Genomic DNA, 13,144 nt, shown 5'->3' on the forward strand with positions numbered 1-13,144 from the left:
CCATCCCCTTCCCAACCAAAAGTGGGCATCCCAGAGAATGTTTTAACAGCATTACTTCACTAAAATTATGTTTCGATGATGTTATGGAAATAAAACAAGCATAGTGTCGTTCTCCCTCTTTTGGTTTTTCTACTGGTTGAGCAATTAATTCAACGACCTCATGGTCTAATTTTGCTTCTGAATTTCAGCCAAACTAACTGGATCATACAATTCACTACAAGGCGTTTTTTGGTTTTGTTTGTTTGTTTGTTTAACATCTTTACTGGAGTATAATTGCTTTACAATGGTGTGTTTGTATTTTTAAAAAATTCTTTTTAATGACTAACTGGTTGGTCTCTATTATAACCCATTCAATTTCAGTTGACCACTGAGCAGTCAAATCTGTGGCCATACAGACCTCTGAAAACCACAGTCAGTGAACATCAGAAAATTAATTGGTATGAACGATATTTATACAATATTCAAATTCCTGTCAAATAATTTAAAAAATTGTAAACTTTTCTCAGTGAAATCCAAGCCAATCTTCATTCACAAACATGCAGATGCTTTTCTCAATTTATGTGTATATTCGTTTTGTCCATTTCCATGTTTCTATTGCTCTCATCCCCCAGGACTGTCAGTGGTACTGAAGCCTGGGGACCAAGTGGGAGGGACCTGGGTCCCAGGAAAGCCCCGTCAGAAGCTGTGAGACCATCACCATCCTGGGCTAACACCACCCAGCTGGGGAAGATGAGGTTGCCAAGATATTTTTTCTTCCGGTCAAACGTGCAGCTCCTAACTTGTACACGGATACTGTTCTTGGGGAACATGAGAGCTATGTTGGATGCATTTCATGAAAACTGTGTGAAAGATCACAATAACTGAGAATTTTAGACCTAAAAGAGACTGGTAGAGGACTTGTAGTTTGGAGGTGTTCAAACTGGAGGCCACGTACTCCTGATGGTATACAAAGCCATTCTGGTAGACACCACTCCCCACTTACCCAACCTCTCTGTGCCTCAGTTTCCTCACTGTATATAAGGGCTAGAAATAGAACCTACCTCCTCAGGGTTAAGTGATACTTTAAAATACAGGGCTTGGCTCTCAATAAATGCTCAATAAATGTTAGCAAATGTTAGCAAATGCTCAATAAATGTTAGCAATTACTCTTAATATGGGAGTGGCCATCAGTCAATACTGACTTTTATTATTGACTTTGGACAACTGATTGTTTAAAATATGCAAACCCTCTGTTCCCCATTCCCCGCTCTGCAGAGAGGTCCTGATCCAGGCATCAGTGAAGGGCAGACACACAGGCAAGCTGACAAGCACCTGCTGAAAATTCCCTGTGCCCTTCTGATCTGAACACCTCCCTCCCTTTGCCTCATCTCCGGTTTGCATAAGAATCATTGAGGTGTCCATACTTAAATAATGTAATTATACTAATGCCTGTGAAGTGATTCAAACTGCAATTGTTTGCCATCTCGTGGGAAGCTATGAGCAATGTCTGAAAGAAACTTACATACATTAGAATAAAAACAGAAAGCTATAGAAAAGGGAGAGGAGATAAAGAAAAGACACCCACCTATTGGAAGAGAAAGACCGGAAGTTGTAAGGCTCGGAGGCAGAATACGTGCTCGGATGGAGAGAATCGGAGGAACTGTTAAACGAAGGAAAACCCCACTCAAAACGCTGCCTGGAGAGCTGACAAAGCACCTGGCTGCCTTCCGCAGATCAAAAGAGAGCCCGTGCTAGAGAGATGGGCTTGAAATGTGTAGATTTTGACAGACTGTGCAAATTTTTATAAACCTTAAATTCAAAAATCCATCTTTAGTAATTACATTATAACACAAGAGCTCCTCAATTCAAGCAGCGGGAATTTTCTCTTCTGCCTTTTGCCTACATACTGGTAATTAGTGAGCGCCCAGGGAGCTCACACCACAACTGCCCTCTGCTCTGACTGGAATCTCCGCAAACGCAGCGAACGAAAGACAAGCCCGAGGATGCAGCTAAGGCGCTGCGTCACCGTCCCCGGGTTAGCCTCGCACAGGCCATCACGTGGGCCGGATCTACCTGCTTTCCTGCTGGGATTCGGCTTCCTTCTCCTTGGTGGACAAGGGCGAGTCCTCAAAGTCATAGGAGAAAAGGTGGAAGGGGCTGTGAAGCACATAGGGCAGCTTTTCTACGGTTGGTGACGCCTGCGGGGGGCCGGGTGCGGCGCGGAAGGGCTGAGAAGCCGGGGAGGGCGTGGAGGGCGCCCGCAGGGCAGGCCCTGAGGACCCTCTGCGCAAGGGGGTCCCCGCCGCACTGCCGGCCGGGAGCTGCTTTCCTGGGGAGGAGGCACTGGAGGCCGCGGGGAGGGCTGGACTCTCGCGAGCAGCATCCTTTCCGGCGGGGACCTGCTCTGAGGCAGGGCTGGCCTCAACCCTGGGTCAGCACGGAGGAGAGGAGGAGGGGGAAGGAAGGGGAGGAAAAGAGATTTGGGAGAGAGGGAGCAAAAGTTAGGAAAGAGAAAAAGACACGTCAAAGCTCACTACTGTTAGGGACGCTCACTTAAGAGTCCAGCTGTGTTTCTCGACCTGCAGCATAAAAGCCAGAAGCCCTGGTTTTCCCAATAATCCTGGCGCCCTGGGCTTGCCTATCTGGGGGGTAAGACCCATCTGGCCTCTGAGCATACAAGGGCCTTGATGAGGGGATTTAGTGGAACCTCAAAGGCTCTTCTGCACCTGCCCCTCAATCCCCAAGTTTCTCCCCACTGGTTGTGTCGGCACCGGAATTTCCACAATTTGAACTTCATTTCTTTGTCTTGATCAAACGGGGGATCTGCCCTCCTCCTGAAACACCCAAACTTGAGGATGAGGTATCCCACAAGCCCCATACTTACAGTCACTGCTTTCAGATCCTTTCTGGAAAGCAAGTGTGGAGAAGGAGAAAAGATGCCAGCAAGAAAGGCAAAGAGCTGGAAATGAGGGGCGGGCAGAGTGAAGACACATTTTGCCCGGTTCACACTTTCCCCAGGGCCTCCTCTACCACTAAGCCCTAGATGTCTAGACTCCTGCAGGCATGCCTCATTCTGCCACAGATACAGTTATGAAGACTTTCCATCTTCAGGGGACTGGATTTAGACCACTTAGACATTTTGAAGCCTACCTTTGTAACAGCAGAATCTACATTAAACTCTGCAGTTTTCAAAACCATAGTCCTTTCCCCAGAGAACTTGACTCCCAGCCATGCCCACTTGGGAAAGGGATGTGAGCTGTTTTGTTTCCTACCTCAAATCCAGAGCTCCGTCTGTATATAAGGGCAGGGACATACAGGTTTCCCTGGCTCAAGGGGAGGATGGGATGAGACCACACTGCAGTGCCCAGGGCAGGCCTGGCAAAGGTGGTACACACACAGAGGGGGCACATGTGGTGGGCACACATGGAGTGCAAACACACGGAAGCAGCCAGCAGGAAGGGGAAGCAGTGGAAGACACCAAGCCCACAGAAGTAAGCAGAATCTTTCCCACCACTTTTAAGTCTAGTAGGTTGACATCAGGGAAGAAATAACATGCAGATCAATGTTAATGAACACAGGGTTTGTTTAAGGTCAAACCCTGGTGTTTAATATGCACACCTTTGCTTCCTAAAACCGAAAAGTCTAACTGTATCATCTCTGATGAAGACACCCTCCAGAATCAGTCATATAGTCACAGACACTGCAGAGGACAGGATAAACCACCATCTACCGCTAATAACAATCCCATGTAAAGACAGCACGAGTCAGTAGGGACGCCTTTGGAGGCTGCTCTTTCCAGCCAGGTTCCTCCATCTGCTCTGTAGGTACTGCTGAACTGTTTGAGTCCCTGGGGGTGAAAAGTTTGTGGGTGGAACATACCATGCACATTTAAGCACGTGTGGAGCCACACCGATGTATTTATTGAGGGTCCACAAAATTTTCTGTGACTCATTTTTGACCTTAAGGTGGGACTGTCAATTGAACCTCCTCCCTTCCCAGAGCATCCCTAACTAAAGGCACTACCCCCAGGCATGGCACTCGGCATGGGTGGGGGCCCTTGGTTAATGCCGACCTTTCTCCCCATCTCATTCTGGAATATGTACCTCACTCTCTGTCACTAGGTCATTCCTTTCCTCTCTCTACATCCAGCTGGCTTCTTCCCAGACATTTCCAAAGGGCGGAAGCAATCAGTTCAGAGAGGATTCCATGACCCCGGGAGGGGTGGGCATCTCAGCACGTCAAATGAGCCTGTCTGAGAACTTTTACGTGCACCGGTGGCCCCAAGAATGAGGCCACAGCAGCAAAGAATCACATTAACTTTGAACTTGGTAAGAGAAAGATTTTACCCTAATTCATCCAAGGTCCTTTTGACTTTGCTTATTTGTGGAAAAACTAACAGCAACAGTATCAGTTGGCAGCGTAATCAATCAAGTGAAGGAACCCTTCAGTTCTAGAATTATTTTTGAATATCAGAAAATGAACTTACCCATGATCAATTTTTATTTTTCATACAGACATCATTTGGGGAAAATACCACAAAATTTACACGTATCTGCAAGGTGCCTGTGTCTGTTCACACTGCCCGAAGACAGAAAGGATGCACCTTGGAGAGGTGAGTGGAGGACAGAAAACTCCCCCAAAGGGCTGTAGAGCTATGGTAGTTATTCTAGGCATGCAAATAAATGCTGGGAATTTTTTCTATGCTACATGGGGTGAAAAGTGTTCCTGTCCATTTGGATAAAAATCAAAATGCATTATCCCTCCAGCAGTCATCCACACATTATAGATAACATTGTACTGGTAAAATTAGTAGCAAGAAGGGGACACGTGGAATTATTCTTCCTACAGTGCAGACAGGGTTAAAGTTTTCTGAGCAGAGAGGAACATCCCGTTAGTTACTGTCAATCTGACTGAGCCGAAGCACTCAATGAGGGAGGGGACAGTGGGGAGAAAAGCTCCTGGGTGTGTCTCCCATAAAGCAAGGTTAGGCAAAGCAGCGTCTGCGTAAAAAATACGGCTCTCTAGGGAAAACGTGCTGTTATTTCTATAAAACTAGTCACTCTGTGGCTCCGTGTAAACGTTTGCCGGTGGGAGCTAGTGAGGAAGGGAGGAGGCTACTGCAGGGCGGCTGCAAACTATCCGTTAGGAAGGAGACTCCAGGCTTGTGGTGGGAGCCGGGGAGTGTGCAGCCCTCGGTACCTGTCCGTGCCCGGACAGGGGGCATCATCATCTTTCTCTTCCTCTGAATTGGGCTCCGTGACTGGCTGCTCCTCTTCCTCCTCCTCCTCGACCCTGAGGCAAGGCCAGGAAAAGAGAAATGCACATAGAGACAAGATGGGAAAGCAAGATGAGCGTTACAGACAAACAGGAAGATGAAGCAGAAAAACTCCAGCTGGCTGAAATGAAAAGAGCACACTTAGAGGAGGCAGTTGTGAGATGGGGAAACCTGAGTGTGGGCTGGAGATGCAATAACCCAGCACAAGCCAAATTTCTTTGTCAAGTTGGCTGGATGCTACTGCCTGCAACCCCCGACCCCACTCCTCCCATCCCCCTACCACACATGATTCACAACAGCTTCTGGCCTTGGGCAGGCTCCCAGGTGGTTCTCCTTCTGCATACAGAGTCATGCAGTGGCTGTTCTCAGGGCTGCCCAGCGCCTGCAGCGAGAAGTCCTCATGTCTTCACTGCATTCCTTCCTGCACCACCCTCTTCGGTGGACGGATGGTTTTTGCATGTCACTCCCTCATTCTCAGTCAATGTGTTTGGGGGGGGGGGGCTGATCCCCCCGCCCACTTCAAGGGTTAACACATGGTCCAGGTGGAGTCAATCTGGGCCACCCCTGGGATTTCTCCTGGTGCCTTCAGGGATGAGAAGGTACAAGCACACCCTAAGTCTAGTGGAGGAAGGCTGCCTGTGAGTGACCCCGGCCCAAGAACAGCAGAGTTGGAGAGAGAGGGACAGACATGGAGAGAGAGGAAAGCAGTCTCCATGACAGTTTTAACACTTGCATCCAATACTTCTGAAGCTTCACCCTGGCCTTTCACTAACAGAAGATAATAACTTTTCATTTTTGCTTAAGGTAGTTTAACTTGGGTTTTGCCCTTGCAGCTAAACAAATACAGACTTTGATAACTGAATCATTACCCTCCTTTGGCCTCTAAATCCTATCAACACGTGACTTATGAGATGCAAGTGTTCCATGTGGAACACTTACCCAAGCTTCTCAATCCCTTGCCAAAGGGATTAAAACTCCTGAACTCCAATGACCTTCATCTTTGTTCACTTCAGGCCCTCACAGGCTGGACCTCACCATCACACCTAAGTAGCCCACCTTGGAAACCTTACATCCAAACTTCTACCCCCCGACCACAAGCCCCCATTCCCCCAAATCTCTCATTCCTCTCCTCCCACCGTAACTCTTCTGCAATCTCAGTGTCCTCCTCTACTTCCTAAATGTCCACCAGCTCCTTCTTGCCTTCAATCCTTATGAATCGACCGTTTCCCACTGTAGGCATCATTCTGCCAAAATCTGTAACTCTTTTGCCCCACTCTCCTTCAATTGATTTTTCTTTTTACTGAAATATAAAATACATACAGAAGAGGACACGAATCCCTGAGGTTTCACAGAACAGTTACATCTACATAATCAGCATTCCTTTAATGCTCCCTTTGAACTGCTTCCCTCCCCTACTGGAAACAGCACAGGTCAGCTTTGCCTGATTTCCTTCTCCATCTAAAAGGAACCATACTGTATCCAGCTCCTTTTGTTCAATATTACACTTGTGAGATTCATCTATATTGTTATAAGTACTTGAAGATCATTCTTTCTCATTGCTGTATAGTATTCTCTTACATGAATATACTATAATTTAGTTATCCATTCTACTGTTGATGATAATCAGGTACCTTTCAGTTTGGGGTCATTTTGAATAGGGCTGTTATAGATATTGGAGTACATGTGTTTTAGTGTTTTGGGTCATGAGATATGCTTAAATTCATCTTTATTAGAAACTGTCAAACAATTTTTTTAAATGAATGAATGAATTTACATTCCCATAGACAGTATATGAGCATTCTGGTTCTTCCACATCCTTGCCAAGATTTTATATTTTTGTCTATTTCATTTGCTATCTAATCTGTGTGTGATGATGTCTCATTGTGGTTTTACTTTGCTCTCCCCGATGACTAATGAAGATGGGCACATTATCATACTTTTAATGTCTATTTAGATATCCTCTTTTTGAAGTGTGTAAGTACTTTGCCTTTAAAAAAAAAAGAAAAGGCTCGGACTTCCCTGGTGGCGCAGTGGTTAAGAATCCGCCTGCCAATGCAGGGGACACAGATTCAGTCCCTGGTCCAGGAAGATCCCACGTGCCGTGGACCAACTAAACCCATGCACCACAACTACTGAGCCTGTGCTCTAGAGCCCGCGAGCCACAACTACTGAAGCCCGAGTGCCTAGAGCCTGTGCTCTGCAACAAGAGAAGCTACCACAATGAGAAGCCTGAGCATCACAACAAGGAGTAGCGCCCACTCGCCACAACTAGAGAAAGCCCACGCGCAGCAACGAAGACTCAATGCAGCCATAAATAAATAAACTAAAAAAAAAAAAGGCTTTTTATTTGTAGAAATTCTTTACATAATTTGGACACAAGTAATTTGTCATATTCTAGTGTTGCAAATATGTTTTCCCTGTGGGTTGCCTTTGCATTCACTTCATGGTATCTTTTAATAAACATACGTTCTTAAGCTTAATGGGGCCCTATTTATCTTTTTTTCTTTGATGGTTAGTGTCTTTTTTGTCCTGTTTTTTTTTTTTTTGATTACACCAAGGTCTTAAAGGCATTCTCTTATGTGACCCTCTAAAAGCTTTATTATATAAACTTTCACATTTAAATTTGCAGTCCATCCATAATTTATTTTGTGTATCATATGAGATAGGGGTAAGATACATTTTTTCCCCACGTGGACATACAATCAGCCCAGAACCATTTGGTAAAAAGGCCATATTTGCCCCATGTTACTATCATCTTTATCACAAATCAAGTATATATCTGTGGGTTTCTGGACTTTTTCTCATCATTAGTCAATTTTTCTATCCTTGCGTGAATACTCTGCATGAATCTTTGCATGAATACTATCTTAATTATTACAGTTTTATGATAGACCTTGACATTGCAAAGTCAGTCCTTTGCCCTTTATACTTTCATAGAATTTTTGAATCAGCTTGTCAATTTTCACCAAAATCTAGATGGACTACTAGTTGGGATTTTATTGAATTTATACACAAATTAGAACTGACAATTTTACATATTGAGTCTTCCAACCCATGGCTGTGGTATATCCTTTATTTAGATTTAATCTTATTCCAATATTCTTTCATTTCTTTTAAAGCTTTAAATTTTCAGTAGAGGTCTTATATATTTTCTGTTAAATTTATTTCTAAATATAAATTTTAATGCTATTGTACATGTTATCAATTTCCAATTTAATTTTCTATTTATTTGATGATATATAGAAATAAAATTGATTTGTGGGGTAAATTTACCTTGTATCCAACAACTTTTCCAAATTTATTAATTGTAATACTTTTTATATAGACTCCTTTAGATTTCCTATATAGACAGTCATATCGTCTGTAAGTAACGATGGTTGTATTTATTTTGCTCCAATTCTTATGCCTCTCTTTTTCTTGCCTTATTACACTGGCTGGGAACTGCAATATTACATTGAACTGAAGTGATGACAGTAAGCATCTCTTCATTGTCCCAAATATCAAGAGGAAATATGAGCTTTGCCACAGATTTTTTATTCTTTAGCAGATCAAAGAAGTTTCCTTGTTCGCTAAGAGTTTTTACCATATATGAGTACTGAATTCTATCAAATGCTTTCTTTCCATTTATCAAGATAATCATATGATTTTCCCCTTTATTTTTGTAAATGCAATGAATTACAAAACTGCTTTTAAAAGGTTAAACGAACCTCGCATACCAGCAATAAACCCCACCTTGTTATACCATGTTACCCTTTTTATAAACACCTGGGTTCTATTTGTTAATATTAAGAGTTTTTTAAATTGAAGTATAGTTGGTTATAATATTATTAACAATTTTTTTACATATACTGGAAAGAGATTGATCTATAATTCCTATTTCTTAAAATGTGCTGATCAGTTTATGGAATAAAGGTTATGCAAGCCTCATAAAGAGGTAGGGCAGAGAGGGTGACAGCTGTGGAGCTAAAGAAAAAGAGATGGATCCGAAAAAAATTAAAACAGATTTAGCTGAATTTGGTGACTGGTTAGATGCGGCAGGAAAGGAAGAAAGAAGTATTGGTACAACCCCATGGTTATATACCCCATACCTGGATTGAGGGGTGCTTCTGTCAGAAACAAGGAAGCCAGTGGAACAGTGAAGACAGCATTCCTCCTGTAATGCCACAAGCCACAAACGAGCACACCTCATCTGTCCTTCCGAGCCTGGTACAGCTCACCCTCACACAGCACAGTCCTTTTTGTTGGCAGTCCTTTTCTGCTCTGACAGCAGTCAAGTTAAAAACTGTACCCTCAACCTTCAGCCTGAGGCTACCTTCCCTCATCTTGATCAGGAATTTGCAAATGTTATTACTTCTGGTCTGCCCAGAGCCCACAGATCTCTACCCTGCCAACCAATGGGTCTCTCCTCTTTAACTCAAAACAGGGAGCCCCATCCTCCAAAATGACTTGACTTCATTTGTTCTCCCAGGTGGTAAAGTCATTTAGAAGCAAAGTCTGCTGGAGTTGGAGAGGCTCGGAGCCAACTGCCTGGGTTGTACTCCAGCTCCATAATTTACCAGCTGTGTGACCTTGGGCCCCACTTTCCTCATCCCAATTTAGGGTATCAACAGTACCTACCTTCTAGGAGGACTGGGTTAATATGTAAAGCACTTTGAAAAGGAGCAGTATACAGTGAGCAAATCAATTTGTTTTAGCTATTAGCTCCCATCATCATCATCACCATCATCGTCACTGGCTTTGGAGCCTTCTTAGGAAATCTCTACCATCCCCCACTAATGGATACTCAAGAACTCAATAATCAAGAACTCAACAATCAATCATCAACTCAATCAATTACTCAATAATCAAGAACTCTGCTTGATTCACTAAGGAAGAGGACATAGTACTGGGCAAAGCATTCCCAATCACTGGCAGATAGTAACACTTTCCCCTTTATAACTTCCACCTGTGTAAGCTGTGTATTTCTGATCCTCCTCTCTTGCATGTAGCTGTCTTACAGATGTGTGAAGACAGTGATTCTGATAACATCCCAACCTGTTTCCTCTTTGGGCTCAACATCTCTGACCCTGCAATAAATCTTCTGATGACTTGTGTATATCATAGCTTTGCTATCATGAGTGGCAGAGCAGGACCAAGGGCAGGCAGCACAATGACTCACTCAGGGAATCCACTTCCAGGAAGTCCCATGGTCAAAGCACTGGCCTTGCCCTACAACTCAAATGCATGAAGAAGGAAATACCCTCTCGTAGGGCACGGGACTTTCTATGCTTGATTTTATTTGGTTTCATCCTAGTAGAATTAGTCAAATGGAATGATATTTTATGCTGCCAATATTTAAGACTGAAGAATTAGTTCAGACAATTTTGCTTTTTCCCTAGCTGAACTGTCTCTTAAAGTATAACTTAATTTTGTTTATACTTGTTCTAAGGCATTCTGGGTCTTTGGTCTCTGGCTTTCAAATACCTCTAGGGGTATTCTGCTTGTTTGTAATTGATAGGGAGTTACTCTAGGGCACAGGCCTGTTCTGAACCCATCAGCTAGTCTCCTTTTAACCACAAACAGTCCCAGACTGGAGGCCACCCTCTTCACGTTGGAAAAGCAACAGGCCCACCGCCTGACCAATTCTGCAGGGCACAGTTTCCTTCAAAGTCAAATTAACTTTCTCAAATTCGGGTCTCAGGCTGACGTCACGTATCTTAGGCTTCAAAAAACAAGAAGGAAAATGGATGTTGCTGAGATGTTCTAAAAGTACAATAGAAACATTTAAAACAGTATTAAAGTATATTCTAGGACCAAAGCAATCAGGATGAGGAAGAGTTAAGCAACATATTTGGAGCAGACATTTCAAGACATCTAATAGACATAAACTCAAATCAGGAATATGAAAAAAATATATTTTAAAAATCAGTAGAAACACAACTATAAAAGTGAGCAAAATATACAACCACGGCCAATACATTTATATGAAATGATATTTTAAAACCGAAGTTTAAATATAAATCAGTCAGAGTTTAATAGAACTCAATTGGAACTACAATGAGATACCATTTTTTATCTGCTTGGCAAAATTAAGATGTCTGAAGATAATACTAAGCACTGAAGAGCATTTAGACCAACTGGCTCTCATATACTGCTGATAGGAGTGTGCATTAGCATGATGACGCTGGCAAAATAACTGGCACTATCTCACAAAGTTAAGCATTCATATCATGAATATGACTGACATCACCTAGAAGTGGCATTGCTGTAGCCTGGGGCAGTGGTTCTGAACCAGGTGCTTCTGCCCCCTAAGGGACATCTGTCAATGTCGGGAGACATCTAGTCTTAGATGCTGCATCCTACAATGCACGAGGCAGCCCTCCACAACAACATTTGCACCGAATACTTTTGGTCCAAAATGTCAACTGTGCCGAGGTTGAGAAACCCTCTCTAGGGATGCCGAAGTATGTGCACCGGGATATGAGTCTGAGAATATTCTCAGCAGCACTGTCTGTAATTACCAAAAGATGGAAACAACCCAAATGCTCACCAATGGGAGAAAGGATAACTAGACTGTGGTATATTCCAATCAGAGAAAATGGAAGACCTTCAGCATCACATGACAATACGGATGAACACTGGAAGCATGATGTGGAGTGAAGACAAGTGCAAAGAGAAACTACAATATTCTAATATTTTTTATAAAGTTCAAAGAGGCAAAATTGTATAATATACTATTGTTATATATATATATATATATATATGATAATACTAAAAACAAATAACAACAAACCCATAAGACAACACTAAACGATATTTAAGAGTGCTGGTTACCCAGGTTCAGAGATGTGAAAGTTGGAAGCTCATAGTAAGTTAAAGGTAATGCTCTGTGTTTCTAGCTAGACCGTAGTCTCATGGATGTTCTTTATATTAGTATTTATATAACATTAATAATATTAATAATACTAATCATGTTTATAATATTTATATTTATATAAAATAAATAAACTAGGAGAGGGCCACACATGGACCAATGATGTCAGTGTATCATGAACTAAGGATTATGATTAATTCAATTCTGGAAAATTAGAATTTTTTAAATAGATTTTATTTTTTAGAGCAGTTTTAGTTTCACAGCAAAATTGAGCACAAGGTACAGAGATTTCCCATAATAAGTAACAATACAAACATTTTTAAAAGTGAAGAAGTGTAACCATGGGGCAAGGGCTCTCCATTTACCCAACAATTATTTATTGAGCATTTATTATGTGCAAGATGCAGGGGTACAGTGGTTAGTAGAGGTTCTCACCCTTAATGTTTACAGGTCTGTAGGGGAGAAAGACATTAATCTAATTGTACCAGGAAGTACTCAAGTGAGAAAAATGTCCACAGTGCTCTTGGGGCAAAACTCAGAAGGCCAAGCAGGAACTGACCAGAGGACAAGATGGGACTTTACACATGACACTCTCCTGCTCCAACACGTACACGCTAACCTTAGGATTAAGTCCAACTTGCTCAGCTAACACCCCCATCATGTCGCTAACTTCATCTCCCTCTCTCCCTTCAGCAACTCCCCCACCCTAGTCTTAATCAGTCTATTGAGCTGTCCACCCAACACCAAGGGCATTTCAGCTTGGGGTCCTCAAAGCAGCCATTCTCCCTGCCTGGAGTTACTCCTTCTGCTCTGTTTCTCTAGTGGACGCAGCCTCCAGGGACGTCCAGTAAGTACTCGTTGCCTGTTGCAGACCTGTGGCCCAGTGGACCTCGCATGGTGCTCAGCATGGAGATACTCGCTATGGATGGTCAACAGACAGAGTGGCAAGAACTGGAAAAATGACCTTGGAGATCTCCCCACGTTGCAGATAAGAAAGACGAGGTCCAGAGAAGGCAAGATCACACAACCTGCCAGTA

At 43.0% G+C, this 13,144-nt stretch overlaps 1 protein-coding gene and 1 long non-coding RNA gene across 7 annotated transcripts in view; one reads left to right on the forward strand and one right to left on the reverse strand.

Annotated features, from left to right (window-relative positions):
* The window catches only part of FHOD3 (formin homology 2 domain containing 3), a 501,308-nt gene that overhangs the window by 148,929 nt on the left and 339,235 nt on the right, over positions 1-13,144 (reverse strand). For 2 of the 5 annotated variants that reach the window (XM_060283167.1, XM_060283166.1), the window contains exons 11-12: positions 2,053-2,406; positions 1,565-1,639 (exon numbers count right to left, since the gene is read on the reverse strand). The exons of 2 other annotated variants lie outside the window; for them this stretch is intronic. In XM_060283167.1, the coding sequence (XP_060139150.1) occupies positions 1,565-1,639; positions 2,053-2,406 (429 nt within the window). The remainder of the gene's footprint in view (positions 1-1,564; positions 1,640-2,052; positions 2,407-13,144) is intronic. One more of the 5 variants, XM_060283165.2, reaches the window with a different exon arrangement.
* LOC132593324 (uncharacterized) lies at positions 1,632-7,728 on the forward strand. Of its 2 annotated transcripts, none has more exons than XR_009558618.1 (3): positions 1,632-2,166; positions 4,101-4,307; positions 4,494-7,728. It is a non-coding gene; the product is annotated as an uncharacterized lncRNA (long non-coding RNA). The 2 variants fall into 2 exon arrangements; XR_009558619.1 differs by having other exon boundaries at positions 4,129-4,307.

This window comes from Globicephala melas, chromosome 13, assembly GCF_963455315.2.
Source record: "Globicephala melas chromosome 13, mGloMel1.2, whole genome shotgun sequence".
In the NCBI taxonomy this organism is placed as follows: Eukaryota; Metazoa; Chordata; class Mammalia; order Artiodactyla; family Delphinidae; genus Globicephala; species Globicephala melas.